This window comes from Barbatula barbatula, assembly GCF_947034865.1.
Source record: "Barbatula barbatula genome assembly, chromosome: 22".
Lineage (NCBI taxonomy): Eukaryota > Metazoa > Chordata > Actinopteri > Cypriniformes > Nemacheilidae > Barbatula > Barbatula barbatula.
The window spans coordinates 9315440-9336852 of NC_136785.1; the positions used below are offsets into that span (position 1 = coordinate 9315440).

The window sequence follows — 21413 nt, forward strand, 5'->3', positions numbered from 1 at the left end:
CTGTCCCACTTGGTGCACATGGGGTGTATTGTCAGCAGTTTTACGTTTTGTTGCATGATTTTAAAGTCTACCATTTTTGTCTGTTTTGATTTAAAAATGTGGAGCGCCTCCCCTGTGCCCTCCTGCACTAGTTAGGCCTCATCCTCTTTCTACGCCCATGCCCTTGTGGTTACAACGTGTGTGTGCCACTGTAAATGCTATAAAAGTTCATTAGCACAATGTTGTCTGCTTATAAGATCTGCAGCTGGAGTGTATGGGAGGTTGATATCTGATTTGTTCACTGTAGAAAGGAGACTGAGGTCTGTTGTGACTCTTAAACTTTTCAGATATAAACTCTTATAAATAAAATAAAATGATCGATTTTACTGTTCCTCTGTTTGTTCTCTTTCAGCGTATGGCGGCAACCAATGGAACAGTCACAGATGTGTCTTTTTTGTATCAGCAAATTTTTAGAATAGAATTTGATGCTGTCACAACTACTAGAATTGCGGTGGCTGTGTTAATACCTCTATTCTTCATCTTTGTAAACTGTATCATGCTTTTTGCTCTAGGAAGCAAGTCTATCTTCTTTGAGACTCCACGCTACATTTTGTTCGGTCACATGCTTATAAATGATTCTGTCCTTTTGTTGGTCACAACCGTCATGTATATTATATCAATTTGTTTCCTCAATATCACCAAAGCCTTATGCACCCTTTTAGTCTTTATCTCCTACTGCACTTTCCGTAACGCTCCTCTGACACTTGCAATGATGTCTCTGGAGCGGTACGTGGCTATCTGCTTTCCTCTTAGGCACTGCGACATTGCCACACCAAAAAGGACCAGCATCGCTTTAGGAATCGTCTGGATCCTTAGCTGTATAAATATTGCTATAGACATTATTTTAGCATTAATTGTCAATCCCAATTATTTATCAGAAATATCATTATGCACGCATGAGAAACTGTACATAGCCAAATGGCAGATGGATAAACATCAAGTGTTTGATGTTCTTTATTTTGTGTCTGTTGCTCTAGTCATTATTTTTACTTACATTAGGATTATGATCACAGCCAGATCTGTCGCCTCTGATAAAGATTCATGTAAGAAAGCCCTTAAAACAGTTCTGTTGCATCTAATTCAGCTGGGCCTGTGTCTCTGCACTTTCCTCTATGCTACGATAGAGAGAACACTGTATATGATGTCAGGAAACAATCCTTCTCTCTTCACAATCCTCAGGTACCTGAGTTATCTCATTGTTCTTATCCTGCCACGCTGTCTGAGCCCTCTGATCTATGGTATGAGAGATGATGCCTTGTGGCCTTTATTCAAATATTTTCTTATTTATCGTTCAGGTAAAGTAAAACCTTCTGTTAATATACATTAACTGCTGCCAAGAATATAAAACTATGTGCAATACTATCAAAACGAATTCGTCTGCAAAATAAAGTGTGTAAACTGTTCTGAACATGTTTCGATAAACTTGTTGATCTTTTAACGGTTATTATAATTATGACATGTATATTTTTGTTTGGTTGTACATTTAACCTTTTAACTGACTTACCTAAATACGGCAGCTTTTCTAATAAGGTTTAAACTTTTCTTCCTAAACCAGCGCAACTTATTTGTTTGTTGCTTACTTTGCATGTTCTAATTGTTGTTATTGACAGAGTTTTTTGATAACACATATGTATTCACTGTTGTACAGTTAATATAAAGCGTTTATAATGAAAAATAAATTGGTGAACGAAAAAGAAACGAATGTCCGTGGCCACATTTCAAAATAAGAGTACTTGGGTTAAACGGAAGAAACAGTGAAAATGTGACATATTCATGGGAAAGAATTCTCTGCCTGGGACCCTATTGGGTAATCTATTATAACATCAGACTGATATTTGATGTTTTACCTGTTAATTCATAACATGTGTGTTACATATATTAAGGCCTGACTATAATTTTTAATATTTATTTCATTAGTCAAAATGCAGATGTAAATCCGTTTTGTTTGCACTAGGGGGGGCTAAAAGAACATTGAACGGATTAAGCTTCAGACACTTTGAAGGGAGTATTGCAGAACCGCGTTGAAGCAAACTTTTTCGGATTCGGGCTCACTAAAAAAAGGGTGTGAAGAACGATTAAGGAAAAATACTAAATGTTTTTACAGCTTTATTTGTTAATCTGCTTTCCTCTTAGGCACTGCGACATTGCCACACCAAAAACAGCTTTTTTGTTGGTGTGGCAATTTGTTAATAAAGTTTATTTGTTAATAAAGCTGTAAAATTGATTAAAATCGATTTCCCTGGAGCCATTGAAGTACACAAGAAGCTCATCACTGTCAAATCATGCTGGGATAAAAAATCTTATGAACTTGATGTACTCAACCAGCTGCATTTGTTTGTCACTTATTTGTATGTTGTAATTTTATTGAGCTCTTATATGCCTGACTGCAAAATCATCACCCTTTCTCTTACACGAGAAGAAAACATGACTAAACTGACTAATAATGTAATAACATTAATCTAACGCATTCATCTCAAGAGGTGAGGTCATTTGTTGTATTTGTGTTTAAAATGGTGAGCATGAGCATGTCCTTTGTGCCCCTCATGCACTTCTGTACCGGGCAGATCTCAACCTCTATCTACGCCCATGCCCTTGTGGTTACCACATTCTGTCTGCCACTGTGAATGCTATATTACATTGTGAGCAGAATGTCTAAATGTGTACAGGATCTGCAGCTGGAGTGGATGTTGATGTATGATTTTTTTCATTGTTTTAAGAGAACACATGTGTGTTCTAGGTCTGTTATGAGTTTTTAAAATGATGAATTAAATCAAAGGATGCATTATTTGTTCTTATCAGTCTGGTTTTCTGTTTGTTCTCTTTCAGCTTATGGCGGCAACCAATGGCACAGTTACATATGTGTCTTTTTTGTATCAGCAAATCTTTAAATTAAATTTTGATGCTGTCACAACTACTAGAATTGCGGTGGCTGTGTTAATACCTCTATTCGTCATCTTTGTAAACTGTATCATACTCTTTGCTCTTGGTAGTAAGTCTATCTTCTTTGAGACTCCACGCTACATTTTGTTTGGTCACATGCTTATAAATGATTCTGCACATTTGTTGGTTACAACCGTCATGTATATTTTGTCTGTTTCCCTGTGTCTCTGTTCTTTTCTGTATGCTACAATAGAGAAAGCACTCTATAGGATGTCAGGGAATTATCCTGCCCTCTTTATAAACCTCAGATATCTGAATTATCTTATTGTTAAGCCTTTTAATATATGGTATGAGAGATGATGCCTTGTGGCCTTTATGCAAATATTTCCTTTGTTATCGTTCAGGTAAAGTAAAACCTTCTGTTAATATACATTAACTGCTTGAGGCTGATTATAAGATTACATGATTATTAAGATTAACATTCCTTAACGTTTTATACAAAGCATTTTACAGGAAATCTAAACCAAAACCTTTTGTGCTACTACACAAGTTGTTCCAAACCGGTGAAAAGCTTGTTGTTCTGTTAAACACAAAATAAATAGTTCTATGGCACCATTCCATCCCTACTATGGAAGTCTCTTGTGCCCCAGATCTGTTTGGCTACAAACATTCTTCCAAATATGTTTCTTTGTGTTCAACAGAACAACAAACTTTTCACCTGTTTGGAACAACTTGAGGGTAAAGTAACGATGACTGAATTGTCATTTTCGGGTCTATGTATCTCTTTAAATTACTCCTAAACAAGGATAGAAGCATTACAAGAATTAACATGTTAAAGTTACTGACAAAAATTGGGATGTTTCTTATATGTGAAGACAGCATATTTCAAATGAGATTATAGGCATAAATATCACTTCAGTATATGTGTCGTGCACACATTGTATTGACCTGTATCTGTCAGATGTATTAACTTTTGCGTTATGGACGATTACATAAAGATGCTAATAGAAAGAATTTTATAATGAAAACAATTAATGTTAAACACTCAACACTGACAATTTCAAAAGAGACCAGTGTAAACCTTGTATCTGGGCAATTCTGGGAAAATGTCAACCTTACCATGAAAAAATAAAGGTTTTACTAACTGTTATGGTTCGGTCCCACCTTGTCTTGCTTTTCTTGATCTAATGGCAGAACCATGACAGAACCTCATGTTTAATGTGGAGAGAAGCAATTATGCCCCTTATGGCCTTTCATACCCTCTCTGCGGTGTCGGCTCTGTTCCCGTCCCCTCCTTATTGCTTGTTATTGATTTCATGCCCTACACCTGTTCCCTCTTGATTTGATCCCTTAAAGCCCCTGTGTTCTCTGTCTTGTGCTGGTTCATTTTGTTTCATGTGGTGAGTGCCTATTTGAGTTCAGTTAGGTCAGTCAGTTAGGTCAGTTCAGTATACTGGCAATGTTTAAGTCCAGTCCAGTCGTGTTACAGTCACTCCGCCATGTTTTACCTTGTCCTTTGTATTTTACCACCTCTTCGTTTTGTCTTTTGTTAATAAATGTCTTGTTAACCCCTTACCCGCTGTCTGCTCCTCTGTCCATGTCTCAACCCAAGATCGTGACAACCACGGTTTTTAACAGCACAGATATTAACATCGGGTGGTTCAAATAACTATGTGAGATCTCTCTTCAAATTTGTTAAGCATTGGTTTTATTTTTAGTGCATGATTTTTCATAGTCAGGTAAGTGCCATTTTCAGGATTGTCACATCTATAACGATACATATTCCTCATAAATGGACACATGAAAATAAATAAAATATCTTCTGTTCTATAAAGTGGCATCCCTTCTCCGTTAATTGAGGATTCATTTTTTTTTTCTGTTATCGTTCAGGTAAAGTCATTCCCTCTGTTAATGTAGATTAACATGTCTGCAGAGATAAACAGAAATACATATAAATTGAAATGCACGTTTGCACAGTCAGATTGCGTGAATTACTTTTTTCTGCACGGAATTATCTTAAAACTTTTTATAAAAACGTTAAGTGTTCCTTAATCATTTTGATATTTAAAAAGAAACTGTAGCCATACAATTGAACATGATCTTTTAAAGAAACTCTAATGCTTGTTTTATAAAATAATGTGATATTCAAATACTTCATAAGTACTTCAACAAAAGCTGATAAATATGTAACATAACTCTGTAAATGCTGCATTTAGCAATTTCCTAGCGTTTATAAATCTCAAAGCTGTCTTTCTTTTAACTGAATGTTCATTGCATCTCAAACCTTTCAGAGCACTGTATATGTATATATCATGTTTATATGAATGTACCATGTTCTGATATGTTGGGAAATATTATTTTAGTATCACACGCAGCAACAAATCTCAAACTAAATAAAATCCTAAAGTGTACTTATAAGCATCCTTATTGGGTGTACAAAGAAAAAGACTTCAAATAACCATTTAATCAGAGATGAATAAAAACTGTCATGTACTGTACAATATGACTGCGCAAAGACTGCTGAAACCTTTTTATTATTTCCATGGAAATCAGCAATGATCAACACTTTAAACACAATGCAATCATCCTAATAACAACAACAACAAACAAGCAAGGCATCAAACGAAATGCAAAAGTCGGAAATAAAAATGTAAAAACAATTTAAATTATTGTTATTGTATTAACTTTCCTGCCAAAACTTTCGGAATAATAATAGTGACTACACCAAATATACATAAAGACATACAAAACTGAATATAACTTAAGAATGAAGAACTTTGAATGATATTGCAGCAGAGGCATTGTCATGGTTGTACTGTAATCCCTGGTGGAGAGCAAGAGGGTATAGAGGATCACATTTCAACTGGATGAAAACTACAACAGGAAACACTACGCCGTCTGTGAAAGTAAAGGACACAAACAGAAGAGGACCATTATATATAAACAAATTAAACACCCATCATTAGCTCTTATACGCCTTTATCAAAAGTATTCTCACCAGGGGAAACCATCCTTGAATTCAGTGAACTTGTGACGGACCATAAAGGTGGCTAGAGCATCAGCTACCTGTAATGACCAAATAAGAAAAGTCATTAAACCAGAGTTCTTGTCTTTGACCAATAAGATTGTTTTATTAATACTTATTTGTATCTAATATGGATGTAGCAAAATTAAAACTGCTTAGAGAACAAAATAATATTTTTATGGCCGTAGCAACACTGTAATATAAAACAGACATACTTTTTCGGGGGCATCTTCATGAACAGCATGGCCACATTGTGGAAGAACCTGCATCTGGAACTTTCCTGTAACAAAGAGCACAAAAGATATTTGCAACCTCTAGCGAATGCTAGTCTGCTGAACAGGCAAGAGTCACAAGAGACTCACCCTGCATTTGCCCAATAGTAAGATCCTTATCAAGCCTGTCAACTCCTGTGGGAGGCAAACACATCAATGAGACATCTGTTCAATAGGCCATCGTATAAAATAAAGATATCTCAGCCCTTTTACCCGCCAGCAGTAGTAGTTTTGGCACATGACAGCTGAGAAAGAGAGAAGACAGTCCTTTAAACCAGCCCTCCCAATACTTCTCTGTCTTTGAGAGTTCAATGCGCCAAGTGTACAAACTTTCTTTCTTTATCTGCAATTCCAAATAGAAAAAAAATGAATACAAAACTTAATGAATGGAGAGCATTGTTATGAACCACAATTTTTTACCAATGTGACATTCTCAGAAATGTAGAAGCTTTGGCAAGTTTTCTATTAATGTTCAAAACTTGTACTACCTCCTGGTCATCTTCTTTCTTTCTTTTGTGGTTGGATTCGCACCCGTCTTCCTCCTCCTCTTCTTCTTCAATAATTCCTTCACTGATGTTCTTAGAAACCCCTGGACTACTTAAGGGCTCCTCACACCTAAACATCCAAACACACCAGATCAATGATATAGAGCTTGTCAATCGACATCACGCTGTGTTGAATGTTCCGCCATGTTGGGAGGCAGGCTGCTATTGCGTTCAATTGAGTGTTTTGGTTTCTTGTTTGATTAAGTATAGTATAACTATGGTAGGTCGGTCTTGCTACACTACAATACAATACTACAATACACAGTCATTCTGGAAAAGGCCCTAGTAGTTTCACTTTCGATTTCTCCATATATCAAACAAAACAAGTAACGGTACATATCAAAATACTATAATAATAACAGCGGCGTATGAGCCTCCCAAGATGGCGGAACTGCAACATAAAACGCAGGGCGTGACATCAGCTTCACATTCTCCTATCAGTGCAACAGATGTAACTGCTAAATGTTTCTCTAAATAAAGAGCAGTTTCAAAATATAGTTGAAGGAAACATATGAAGACTTACTTTTTCACCTGTCCAACCATGGACACCCGTGCAGACTCAATATTCCTGATTTGACCACTTTTTACACTGGCATCAAAAACGTAGAATAAACACTATTTAGTATTCACGATAATACTAGTAACAATATTGTGTTATTCCAAATGTAACTTTTAAATTGACAATGATATTGACGGTCATTGCATTTTCAAGCAGTTAAGTTTTGATGTTCAGTAAATAAAAACAAATCTAATTATGTAAAAGTAAAGTTTGAGTAAAGTCAGAAATGTCGATTGATCCTTTAAAATTATTTTAACTAAATATGCCTGCAACAGGTCTTTGTACCTCCATTCAATAGCATTCTCCACAGATTTAAACGTTTTTGGTCGACCCCTCAGAAAGTTTTGCATGCTATTCAAGGCATCCATTGCTGTACCTGAAAAGGGATTACAATAGGGTATACAATGGAGATATAAAACTAAACAAACAGCCAGATATATCACTCTGCATGGAAACTATAGTGAAGGTAACCTACTCACAAGGGCACCATTTCATTTTTAACCGTTCCTCACCAATTGTTTTTATTTGTGATGATCATGTTGCACTTAGAAACAAAGTTGAACGGGGGTAAGGGCTGAAAACGTACCTTCCACAACATCAATTACACAAAGACCAAGCAGTGATGGCACGTGATTGGCTGCAGCAGTGTGAACCGCTATTGCTCCACCCATACTGTGACCAATCATCATGATAGGAGGCGGGTTTTCACCATAGAGCACCTCCACCACTTTTCCAATATCCCTAAGAGAAAGTAAAATTCCTAAATTACAATCTTCAAAAACTTCAGGGCAGAGACATCTTGAAGAATATGAATTTACTTTGCCATCGTCTCAGCAGAGAGGTCATCAGGGTTCTTGACTTTAGCGTCACCTGAGTTGTATTAAGAAATACATTACAGACACTGGTGATTTAAATCATATGTTTTGTTCTCATAGTTTGATTTCAAGTAAGTATAAAAATATACCCTTACCATGTCCTCTGAGGTCCATAGCAACAACTCTGCAGTTAATTCTGCTGCATATAACAGACTAAAAGTAAGAGAATCAGTCAAGATCATCAATATAAATCAGTGCAAAGATTAGACAATATGCCACATCAGTAATGGCTATAACACTATTTACATTTATATAGACAGTTTATAGACATATATGCAGGAAACTCACAGTAAATACCGCCCAGGAAAGAGCTGAATGGCCTCCTCCGTGGAGCAAGAGCAAAACAGGACCATCAGATCCACTGCTATAAATTCTGAATGTGTACAGAGGGGTTAAGGAAGGATTTGCATAGAATAATGACATTTAAGACATATTAAACAACATAATATTGTGCAATTATTAGTCAAAGGTCTGCTGGGAATTGAAGCAAAGGATATGTCTTTGCTGTTGTCATTTTCCACCTCCACGTCTTCCATGGTCTCAAAGTACTGACTCCAGGGAAGGGGGGTAAAATCTTTTTTTCTTCCAGGTCTGCATAAAGATGAGTTAACAAAATACAGTGATCTAGGAAATTAGGAGCTTCCGTGGTTATATATTTTCAAACCACATTTTGGGTTTAAGTCTTCCATCCAGAACTACGACTGGATTTAATAAGAATTGTATTGAAACTGTAATGGTCTCCAAGGGTCTCAATAGGTAATGTGTTAAGGTCTATTGGTGGCATGTGTTATCTTTCAGATTGAAAACAACAGAACACAGTTAAATCCTACAAGAATAGTACTTCACACATACACTACACTAACGCATTTTGTTATGGATTTAATAAGGGTTCCACTATCTATTTGTAATAAAAACCTTCAGAATTCCTGTCGTGTACTCATAAGGGGTTTCAAGTGTCAAAACATCTCAGGTAGTCACAGGTTAACTGACCAGAGAGATCTCGAGCTCAGGTTAGCTATGATGAGCATTGAGCATCAATAGCAAAACACGCCTGGCTCGAGCGAGTCGTGATCGCTGTTGTTGGATGACACACAAGTCACGGGAGGTGATCTCGTAGGACAGTTAGATTAGAGGAGTTAACCAGACATTAACCAGCTTGTTCTGTTTATGTTTTAAGGCAGCAGATGAATGTTGTAGGAGTTAAAAACATGCAAGCAAAAATTCGAGGTACGAATCATTAATTTAAAACTCGAGATCGCGACAGCCATCAGCGATCAACGATCAACGACGTTTTTGTTACGTACTTTGAACCGTTTCGGATCCGATATTTCGACAGGCATATGATTAAAGTGTAAACTCACCCCATTCTTAATTTAGATCCCGACTGCAAACCTGCCGTCGGGGGTTTAGAAGCTAGCAGATTCAAATGCAACTGTTTCTCCATGGCGTGAGGAAAGCGAAACCCTATCGGCACGTAAAGCGTCTACTCCTCTTTGTACCATACGAGTCCTTTTCGATAAACAATACAGTTATACACTTTACACATTAACGATAAATCGGACGACTTCAGCAGACAGGTAAAAAAATCTATGTTCACACGGGTTGTCTCCGCCCACCAGTATTTTGCACGGTGTGCATTATGGGAAATGTAGTCACATCACTGCCTTTTACTGTTGACGCTAACGACAACGTTCACGAAAACTACTACAAGTACCAGAAAACACCGGGTTTGGTTCATTGAGCACGTAAATCGGTCTGAAAAATATGACGTAATGCACTTTCGTTCAATTTAACAACATTTTGAGAATAATTAATGCTAAATTTTATATTCATTAAGGCAAAAAATAAACTAAACTTTTATTTAGATTATTGAAAAAGATTACAATTTAAATGAAGACAATTGTAGGTATTCAAATAATAAACTTTTCTATACGTGAATCCTGTAATTTATTTGTCAATGCCTTTGACTATGTCTATTTTGTTCAGATAAAGTAGTTTAACTATATTCTGTCATCATTTGCTCACCCTCTTGTCTTTTCAAATTGTATGACTTTACTTCTTTCGCAGAACACAAAAGAAGATACTTTGAAGAATGTTGTTAACAATCCCGTTCAATTGCGTTGGTTCAATAGAAGTGAAATTTGAAGAATGTTGTTAAGAGCCCCCGATCAATTGCATTGGTTCAATAGAAGTGAATGGGGGGCTGTTCTGTTAATTTTTTTTTTTTAAATATCTTCTTTTGTGTTCTGCAGAAGTCATACCAGTTTTTAATTACAGTGTGTGTGTAAATGATGACTTCACTTTCATTTTGAAGGTAAACTACTCCTTTGATTAAAGAGATTAAGACTGTCATGATGTATAATTTAAGTCATCAACTTGACAACATGCTTTTATTTTTGTGTTTTTTGTGCAAGTTACTGCTGAATTGTGTCCAGTCATCGCAAACACTATAAGCACTTGTTTTCTGTGAGTATTTTGTGTGTACATGTACATGTGTATCTTCGTACATAAGAAGCAACGCTGCATCAAAATCAAAGACAAAGGTTGATATTTTTCTCCTCAACTGCTTTAATAGATGATTATCACTCTCATGAACAGAAATTATTTTTCAGGGCAGGATCACTGGTGATAGGTGAGATAAAATAAATAATGTCAACGAAGCACCTTATGGATAAAAAGCATTAATCTAAGTGGCCTACATTCAGTAAAAACTTTTGTACTAGAAACAAATAAAGGCAAAAACAACATCAAGCAGGGAAACCTACTTTCAATCTAATAATTATAAAAATGTAACATTCACAGCTCAGAAGAAAAATCAAGAATGGAAATTACAACAGCAGGAACGTTTTTTTCCCTTTTAAGACAGATTTAGGGGCTTTCTGCTTTAATCGACCTTCTGATGCAATCCCAGAATGCAACACTGTCATTAAACTCTCTGTGAAGCACCATGGATTAAATCACACTCAAGCCACAGTTACAAAAGGATGCAAACAAATTCAAACACAAAGGCAAAAAATCAGTGGAGCTAAACACAAAGAGCATTGCAAAATCAGAAACAAAAAAATTATTTGTCACTGCTGCAACGCCCAAAATAAACAGCCTATTCTCAAAGGCAGGAGTCAGAAATCAGATGCTTGACCACCCTCCAGGCTTCAGTATCATCAACAGTGTCTACTCACACACTGCACACTAGAGGGCACCACACAAACATCCTCAAACCAACACTGGTAAACAAACAACGTTATGATCTCTGACTTCAAACACAAAATGCAAATAGCCATGTCAAAAAAACAAAAAGGCTGCTCATTTCTGGACGTGAGCGGACAGCAGAAATGGAAACAGTGCTTGGAGAGATTTGTGCAAGTCTCCCCCAAGTGCATCAGAGGGTGAGGGAGAGTTCTTCACATTTCAGCAGGACTTGGAGGAGAGTGACAGAGGAAGAGACATTACTTCTTCCAGATCGTGTAAAAAACCCACCTGTGTCAACATGTTAAGGAACAGTTTACTTATGTAAGGGGAATATTTACATGTTTACATGTGTCTAAATGTATCCTGGACAGTAACCTTTCGATTTTGATAGACAAGCCAAACATTCAATTCAGGCCTATTTTAAAACAATTAAACTACAACTAAAATAATATATTTTTAGTAATTACTTATACCACTGTGGTTTTCTTGGGCTTATACTGACACCTATTGGCATGGGTGAATTACAATAAAAATGTTTTTTTTTTGCTTTCCAGTCCCTCAGCAGAAATCAAGATTATTACAGTTTACTAACACTAAAGCTAATAAAACATTTCTGTTTATTGAAATCAAATTAAATATTGTCCTGAAATATTCCAAAATAATATTATAAAAATATATAAAAAAATTAAACACATAAATAATAACATGACAAAATAACATAACAGAAGTGCTAACAATTAAACTGAAAGTAGCACTAAAACTAAAAGTAACACTATAAATATTGAATAAATATGAATAAAACTGAAAACAAGGTGCCCATGCCACTTATAATGTACACTGCAACATTTAAAATTGCAGTTTTAAGAATTAAAATGATTACAATTACATGCTAAAATAAATTAAATCCCTGCAGCAACTATATCAGGGCAAAATTATACTGATCTTAAACAGAAATTATCCAGAGACTTTAGAACCCTATATGCCAAACTTGACTCCTTTAGTGTTTAGTTGGCACAAAACAAGTATTTTTGAAAGGATACAGCTCCATATAAGAGGGCACACAGACAACCTCTTTGGAAAAGTCCACCTTGCATGAAAGTCTTCCCAACAGCTTTTCATATTCACTGAGCGCATCAGTCAGATTTGCACAGTTACCCTGCAGGCGGAAAATAAAACACGTTTCTTTCTCTTAATTTTTTTTTATTATTTTAAGATTTCAGATAAATGTTTAATAAAGCTTTACCTGTGTGAAGTACTTCCCACTGGGTCTTAGAACTCTAATAGAAAGATCAAGAATGAGCCTCAGGAATTCCCAGGTTGAATCTATAGAACAACACAAATTTTAACAGTTTATGTTTAGGAGTTACTTAAACAATCAAATTTAGATGCAAGTGACTCTCCATTGTGTTTATTATACAATAGCTTACAAGTGTAGACTGAAAAGTGTTGTATAAACAAATAACCAAGCCGAGCCACACTGTATTCTCACGTCTCACATAAATAATACCTCTAACCACAGCAGCAGCAACTAATGTTTCAGCACAATTGACAAGCTGTTATCTAATATCCAAATGAAGCTAATCCTCAAAATCTTAATTATAAAGCTAAATCATATTAAGTGTTTAGAAGCCTAACAGGACTGACAAGAATGTACTACTGCTGTGTGCATGACAAGTGTATGTTAATATGCTGGATTAAATGGACACATTTAGAAGGATGCGAGCAGCAGACACTAACCCTCCTCGGGTGCTGTGGAGATAGGAACAGCTGTCAAGTCATTGATGACGTAATCAAACATCCTCCCTTGTTCAACAAACTTTTTGAGTACAGGAACACAGTCCTGTACCAAAATCTGAAAGAAACAAAGGTTACAAATACAAAACACATTCATTGTTAGTTATGAATCTTGCCAGGGGGTTGGGGCAATTTCCTTTCCCAACTTATTTTATAACATGCGTCTCATTTCAAAATCAGGAAAGGGGCCACTTTGAAATGGTGTGCAAGAATAAGAATGTTTACATAATAAATCTTACCTCATAACAATCTCCCTTCAAGTTATCTAATACATTCCCACATGTCTTCCTCATGTGTTTTCGACATCCATCAATCACCAGTTCATCAATGTAAACGCTTAATTAAGGAATAGAACTATAGAAGTTTATAGTTGAATGGACTACTTGCACTTAGTGGTCTTTGAATCTCCTCGATGTGGCTCAGTCATTTCCGGTAAGAGTGTTAAGCGTATCTACATGCAGAGATCATGGTAGATTATTTCTATTTTTAGGGCGGTCACTTAATTTAAAACAATAAATTCTGGTTGTGATGTTAACATGCTTTAATGTGGGTCTTTATGACAGATCTTAAATTAAAAAGTTCACCTCTTAGTATGTTTTATAAACGTTTCATCATCTGATGATAAATAAAGCAGTTGTATGCATCTGCAGCAGTTCACTGCGTTCCTAAACGGTGTTTCCTAATGGTTTAGTCTCATTCATTGATTATATTTCATGAATTTTAACGACAATATATTTACACCATACGTCGATTGTTAAATGTTCAATGTGTATTTTATATTATTTAGACGTTCATTCACTTTGGAAAGTATTTAAAAATATTAGTATTTAAAAATAGCAATGTGCAGATAACGAGCAGAAATACATTAACTGTGCAAAATTAAACATTATAATGACACTTTTCACATAGGCCTATAGCTATTGACATAGCTATACAGCATTACATTTGTCAATAAACAAATGACACAACATAGTGATCCAAACATTTAAGTAAAATGTGAAACGTGTTTTGTGTGTTCGACAGGTCCGTGCTCTCTCACGCATGAAACACTGCAGTATTTGTTAGTCTGTTATCTAATCCAAACAGTACTGCTGTGATTCCATGTTCAGCATTCTGTGATTTGCGTTCAGTGATCAAATGTCTGCAACGGAGCTGTGTGTGAGGAGAAACAGTGAAACACTATCGTTCACCAGACATTTCTTTCTCAGATCTTTTGAAGATTATGTATTTAGTGATGTTTAGAATTTTTCTTTTTATATCGCTGATATATTACAATATTTTTACAGGCAGCAACGGCCCATGTAAAAACATATAACCTGATTTCAAGTCGGAAGTACATTACGAGGCTAAGTGCAAGCAGTCCATTAGAAACACATATCTTTGAGCTTAGTTTGCTAGCTTACTGTACAAAATATTTTGTCATTTTGGGGCAGAACAGCAAATATTATTTGCCATTTTTTCAATCTAATGTAATTTTATCAGTATCTGGGAATCAAACCCTGATAATCTTTGTGATCACTTCATCTAGAACACTGTGATGGTCAGCTTGTTGCAGTTAGTTATTCTAACAAAGGATATCTCAACCATGGTAATCATCTTTGGTTTGAGCTTCACCGCCTCGTGCAGAATACCACCGTCTCCTCCTCCCAGAATAAGTACCTCTTTTCCAGCATAGTTCTCCTTTCCACTGCCCATTATGGTCTCGGTGTAGGGCAGGTCACTTTCTGCCAGATCTGAGATGCAATCACAATACATGAGCACACACTTGCATGCAAACTCATGAAAAGGCGAGATATTCAAAGCAGGGTGTTACTGGACTGGATTTCTATTCTAATATAACATAGAAAAGCCTTATTGTATTAAAGAAATAAGAGGTTTTAATGCTTTTGAAGTATTTTAGAAGTAATGATTAAAAGAAGAAATGTATGCATATTAGTTGAAAAGTGAGTCCCTAAAAGCCTGGTGCTGCCTAGAGGCTTGTACACAAATGCAGATGAATAAAATATGACCCTGTAAACTTACTGACATCCCCATTGAGGATGAGCATATTGCCAAACTGACGCGAGTGCAAGATTTTGATGTTCTGGTAGGCCGAATCCTTCTCGTACACAGCCTCATCAATGTCGTACTCCATTAATCTGCCATCAGCTGTGGGCCAGTATCTGTCCACATCACTGCCTCGAACCAGCGCTGGAAGCCTGACCGCACACATTTATACAGTGAAAACGTGAAGGAACGGTTTGCCAAAAAATGAAACTGCTTCATTGTTCTGTATCTCTCTTGAATTAAATTTTTTTGAGTAAACTATTCCTTTCAATATGGCAAATGATTAAACAACTGGAGCATAACACTACAGACGTTGGAGTATAACACTACAGACGTTTCACCTCTTGATCCTTTGGATATTTCCATCTAGGAGAGTCTTTAATTTATTTTCCAGTGCATTCAGTAGCTACAAAGAGAGGAAATAAAACAAAACCTTCATTGTTGGAGCAACTTTTGACGAGAAACAAACAGGAAGTAAGCAAATTCTGAAATGTGCGATTCACTGTTTGCCTGTTTGTGTGTGGTTAGCCTGAAACAAGAATGGGCACCATAATATATAGAAGCACTGGCCACAAACAATTCGAATTCATATATATGGGTGTCCATAATTGTTATTAAATTAAGAGATTTGTGTAAACACTTAATCAAATATGCAAGTTAAAAATGACTTTAAACATGTATTAAGTAATAACTAATATATTTCAGTGTAAGATTTATGTTGGATATGCCCTCATTGGGTATTCTAAAGTATCTCTAATCCTAACCGCACCTACAATATGTGAACTCACATTGTCCACTTGCGCATCATCATCTCCTTCAAGACACTGCAGGTCAAAAGTCACCAGACCGTGCGAGTGCATTCGTAGGATGGCAAACCTGATGGAAAGAAACATGCAAAAGCACCCTTAAACAGCAGTCAAATCAAAGCTTTCACAATGCAAATCATGATCTTATTCATCCAAAAAGTTATATGTTTTGGTTTTAAGAGGGACAATGTCCCAAAATCAGCTATTGGCACCTTTTTATAATGTTTACCCATATTCACTCTCGGGAGCAGGTTCTTCTAGGCTGTTATAACTAGGCAGGCTTGGGCACAGAGATGGTGGATGTTTTACCAAAAGTACAGTAACTGTGATGTCCAGGGCAGCCTCATCCCAGCTTAAGCCCAAACAAAGACCAACCAGCTGTGTTTACAGCAAGCCGCACACAAAACAGGAAGTGAGTGCCAAAGCCTTTAGTGTAGATACACAAAGCCACTAAAATGACCCAACTCTCATCTAAATGCTGTCTATTGTTGCGCAGAGGATGCACTTAACCGGCCAATCAATGGTCATCTGAGAGTATCTGGACACAGAAGCACACCTGGTGTTTTGAGTGGGGGGTTTGTGGAGTCAGGCACAGATGCCATGAAATCATCATAATTGTCTGACTCTTGTCAGTCAGCTATAAAGGGCAAATTAATCCAAAAATCTAATTTGTGTGATTTTTTACTCATCCACATGACGTTAATCATGTTTTGAGACCTCCCTTCGGAGCACAAATAAAGATATTTAGGTCACATCGGAGAGATTTCCAGGCCTCCTTATAGACACAATGGTTATAGTTTTTGTCAAGGTCCAGAAAAGTACTAAAGTCACCGTTAAATTGGTCCATCCGCTCATAGTGGCTCGATTGAATTAGTTTGAAGCGACAAGAATGCTTTATGTGCGAAAAACAAACAAAAATAACGACTTGAATCGATATATACTCCTCTGTCTTGTCAGTCTATGGTGCGCATTCACGACAGCACTCGGTTTCGGTTTGTGTATGGGGCAGACGCCAGCGTTCTGATTGACAACCCGGAAGTGCAACTCTGTGTTTACAAGCAGACATACGCTGTATATAAGTTTATTTTTCGAAAAATGTCTGATTATTTCATCCGATGATTTTGGTGTTTTTCACACAAAGCATTCTCATTGCTTCAAACAAATTCTATCAAACCACTGTGAGCGGATGAACCAATATAACAATGTCTTTAGTACTTTTCTGGACCTTGACAAAAACTATAACAATTATGTCTATGAGGAAGGCTGGAAATCTCTCGAATGTCATCTAAATATCTTTATTTGCGCTCCGAAGATGCCTTGAGGTCTCAAAACATGTTTAATGTCATGTGGGTGAGTAAAAATAGATCACACAAATTAGATTTTTGGATGAACTGACCCTTTAATGTTGTGCTTTAACTTCCACACAATGACCCAATATAGCGTTTTCGTTCCCATGCAATAACGCACAATTTCACCATTTCCACAATCTAGGTTTCTTCAATTCTCCTAAACCGTTTTTTTCTACATACTGTGGCATGTTTTGAAAGATTCTTCAGTTAACAGACTTTCAACCACAAGGAAACTGTCTCAATTCTGCAACGTCAAGTCACCAGAAGAATAACACTTACCTGCCGTTTTTCCCGACAAAGGTGGCCAGATATCCATGTCCCTCAGAGTCATGAACAGTCTCTGTCATTTCCTGCTCTTGAAATATAGACTGAAGACCACGCACAGTCGCAGAGACGTCAGCTAAACACACACACACAGAAAGAGAGAAAGCCGATGGATTAATCTGAACTCCACTTCAAAAGCTCGTAAAGAAGATTTCCCCGGGGCAATGGTCAAAGGAAATCTCAACCTCTGATCTTACTACATACATCTGTCGTGTCACTATTATTCCATCTTAATGTTTTGTAATCTAGCACCCTATGAATAGGGAATATTCCAGTTTTGAAGTGTGCATAATACAAATGGCAAACAAACAGAAAAGCACATTAGGAAAATAATCCATGATTTTGTTAGAGTAAAAGTGCACTGACATTGCATTGACATGGTGTACAGTACATTTTAACTGTCCGATTGATTCCCATTTGTATCAGTTTTACAATAAATACACCATGAGTAAACTGTGGCTACAGTAGTAAAACCATTCTTAATTTTCTTATATAGGATGACACTATACAAGACTGCACAAAAATAGTAAACATTTTTAAACAAAAAGTGTATTCTTTCTATATGCGATCGGATACGAGAGGCTGCTTTATCACGTACTTTTTTGCTTTTATAAAACAGTTACCACACAATACAAATATTAAAGCCCAAAAATCTGTATCAATGCAACTTTCACTAAGCAAAATAACCACTGGGAAAAAATAGTCCCTGATCGTCTGTAAACAGCAACAGAATGTTGCGCTTATGTTGCTTAGGGGGGTTGCTAAGGGTGCGTAGTGTTACTCAGAATCGTTAGGTGAAGTGATAGTTGTGTTTTATCGTGAATAAAGCACAGCTATTAACCAATGAGAACCGAGTACTAGAACTAGTTTTGTAAAAAGTTTCACACATAACTAACAAATAATTACCGCCGTCTCTTCTTCCCTTGCTAGGTGAAAATGATATTTACCTAGTGAAAGTATAATGTCAGGCAAGAGAAATATTGTTAAAGCACGACACCTTGCACCTGTCACATTGCAAACGAAACATCTAACGCTTATGTTCCTGGCTTCATTCATATATTCATAGCTAGGGAAATAGACACTGGTTCGAAGACTTTCCTCTAATTTGTGTCCAATGCATGGCGGCACAGAGCAATATACACTTTAAGAGTGATATAAGCACACATTTAGTGCCCATCTAGGCTACATTACGGGTTTACACGTCGGTTTAGTGCAGTCGACAGGACTCGAAAGCCGTTAAATTCACGTGCGCACGTATCATATGCACGAGAAACAGAGGGCAACCTACATTAGCCTCGGCTAGCACCGCTATGCTACCCTATATAAAATGTAATTTATCACAGCAAACGCCGGGAGGATACGCAAAACAAAAGAAGCTGCAATGACATATGCACATCGGCGCTTAAGCAAGACAAGGTCGGGGTAGCTAGAGACGCAATAACTCGCTTACAGAGCAAAAGCGAAGAGGCCCGGATCTCTGCAATGCACCACGAGTCCCCTTCATTCATTCATTCATGTGAAATTTACCTGGCGCACGGAGTTTGAGGTCGAGGGTGTAATGTCGCACTGCCATGATGGGGTAAAGCCGTCTGCCATGCCTGGATGAGGCAGCCGGTTGTGAATCGGTGGAGAGTCTAGGTGACAGTATGTGGTGCACTGGAGGGAGGCGTGTGTGCGTGTGTGTGCGTGCGTGCGGGCTCGCTCTCTGCAGTCAAACTCGAAAGTGGGTGGAGTGGTCCTCCGACGCCCGACCCAGGTCCCAGATTTACATTAAGATTAAAATTTCGCGTTTATTGTGTGTTAGTCCTGCTGAAAAAACATACAAGTTTGCAAATGCAAACTATAATACAGGTAATATGCTGTGTTGTGGTATTTTGGAATAAACTGGAATAATACCCAATAATCTAGGCTACATAAATATATTTTTTAATTATACAAAATGTATTCATTATTATGTTTGTAGTGGAAACCATTTGCATTGTTCTATTTCGCAGGGAGAATATTTGTAAATTGTCAGTACTGTCCCAGCCGGCTCCCTTTTGACCGTTCAATAAAAACATCTGATAAACAATCACGTGTGTTGATGTTCGGCACATGCCTTTAGACTTCTACTACCACGTCTATGGTTAAAACATTTATAAGAAAAATGATATGGTATTACGTATTGTTTTTGTATCAAGGTGTTCCACGCAAAGTATTTCAATTCATGCCACAACGTCCATTAAATGTGGCATTGATATGACCTACATATACATTCACAGTAGTATTTAGGCTACTGTATCCAATATGGAAATAGCACATGGATCACAATAGCAAGTTCTAGGGGTGTGACGACTCGAGACACGTATCCCACCAGACGAGACTGAGTTGACGATATGATATTTTTAGAAATCATCAATGATGAAATATATAGGGAACCGTAAAACACAAAATGCAAAACTATAAAGTCATTATAAAATCAACAATCAAATTAAACTTCTATTTTAATATATTATAGTATATTACAAACTATGCAAACCTATGGAAAGCCGTTTGGGTCATATTTCGCCATCAACCAGACTCTTGGTGTCCCCTCCATAAGACTTTTTTTGGTGGGGGTGGGGGTTCGTGTCAAAAATATACAATTTATACGAAATACACAGTAGGCCTATATTTGATCATAATATGCATAGATATATTTATTAAAAACAGGCTTACATAAAATAACAGGCTTTTATGTATTTTGGATCAAGTCAATACAGGCTTGGTGAACAGAAATTACTTTTGAACAGTAGTTTAAATCCAACAGAATAATTCACGCATTATTTACAAATATTTACTATTTTCCCTAAAAACAACTGGATGATTGACACTTTGAATAAGGTTTGTTCCAAAAGACTTGTTTAAATGCAAGAAACTAGTTTATTAGATATAAAAAATTTCAATTGTGACAAGAAGACCGGCTGTCAGTCTGTGTGTTAGTGTTGTAGGAATTTAAGAATTTAGCGGCCTTTAGACGTGGGGCAGGGTGTTTCAATTTTAACATGACAACTTGCCCGTAAACAAACTAAATATAAATTATTGTAAATAATTAGTTCACAAAATTTACCAAATCCATTGCATGAATTTAATCACATTGTCAATATCATTATAATTTTTACTCAAATAAAAATATCTGAGGGACCCCAAGTCTATTTTTTACTTGTTATGGGTCTAATGCCTAATGGGGTCCCGGAGCCCCCCAGCCCCCCTTCAATTTGAGCACTGCTTGTTTTTACTGTGTTAAGGTTGTGCTTAGCTGTTAAAGGGCAAAGCTAAAAACTTCCACACAGTGACCCAATATAACGTTTTCTTTCCCATGCAATAACGCACAATTTCACCATTTCCACAATCTAGGTTTCTTCAACTCTCCGAAACTTTCAGACTTTCAACCACAAGGAAACTGTCTCAATTCTGCAACGTAAAGTCACCAGAAGAATACCACTTAACTGCCGTTTTTCCCGACAAAGGTGGCCAGATATCCAAACTAAACTTGTTGGCCACAAAGAACGGCGTTTTGTAGCGCATGCGCCTTAAATTCATTTCGCCGTTCGGTTTTCCATAGTACACCGTAAATGACGGCGCTTCAGTGTAACAAAGACTCCGTAAAAAGCAGCATTTTCTATAATATTAAAATCAGCCCCACCTTTTCTACACAGTCCAGCCCCTCCAATGAACAGAAGGACATGTGT

At 36.8% G+C, this 21413-nt stretch overlaps 3 protein-coding genes across 3 annotated transcripts; 1 reads left to right on the forward strand and 2 right to left on the reverse strand.

Moving 5' to 3' along the window:
- Positions 1-394: 394 nt before the first annotated feature.
- or92a7 (odorant receptor, family 92, subfamily A, member 7) lies at positions 395-1366 on the forward strand (the record flags this gene model as incomplete). Its single annotated transcript, XM_079486635.1, has 1 exon — positions 395-1366. One exon carries the CDS (start codon positions 395-397, stop codon positions 1364-1366), a length of 972 nt encoding a protein of 323 aa, XP_079342761.1.
- A 4068-nt stretch (positions 1367-5434) lies between these two features.
- ppme1 (protein phosphatase methylesterase 1) lies at positions 5435-9836 on the reverse strand. Its single transcript, XM_079486632.1, has 14 exons — positions 9557-9836; positions 8693-8786; positions 8484-8576; positions 8291-8348; positions 8139-8190; positions 7907-8061; positions 7606-7696; positions 7285-7350; positions 6705-6831; positions 6430-6559; positions 6307-6351; positions 6160-6224; positions 5918-5985; positions 5435-5817 (listed from the first exon to the last, which is right to left on the reverse strand). Coding segments are annotated over exons 1-14 (1128 nt in total). The 5' UTR covers positions 9640-9836; the 3' UTR covers positions 5435-5816.
- Positions 9837-10548: 712 nt separating this feature from the next.
- On the reverse strand, positions 10549-19448 carry sms (spermine synthase). The gene is made up of 11 exons (XM_079486633.1): positions 19231-19448; positions 17659-17779; positions 16013-16100; positions 15566-15630; positions 15201-15376; positions 14757-14911; positions 13418-13507; positions 13122-13236; positions 12628-12707; positions 12425-12540; positions 10549-11672 (listed from the first exon to the last, which is right to left on the reverse strand). Exons 1-11 carry the CDS (start codon positions 19274-19276, stop codon positions 11642-11644), a joined length of 1083 nt encoding a protein of 360 aa, XP_079342759.1. The 5' UTR covers positions 19277-19448; the 3' UTR covers positions 10549-11641.
- Between the last annotated feature and the right edge of the window lie 1965 nt (positions 19449-21413).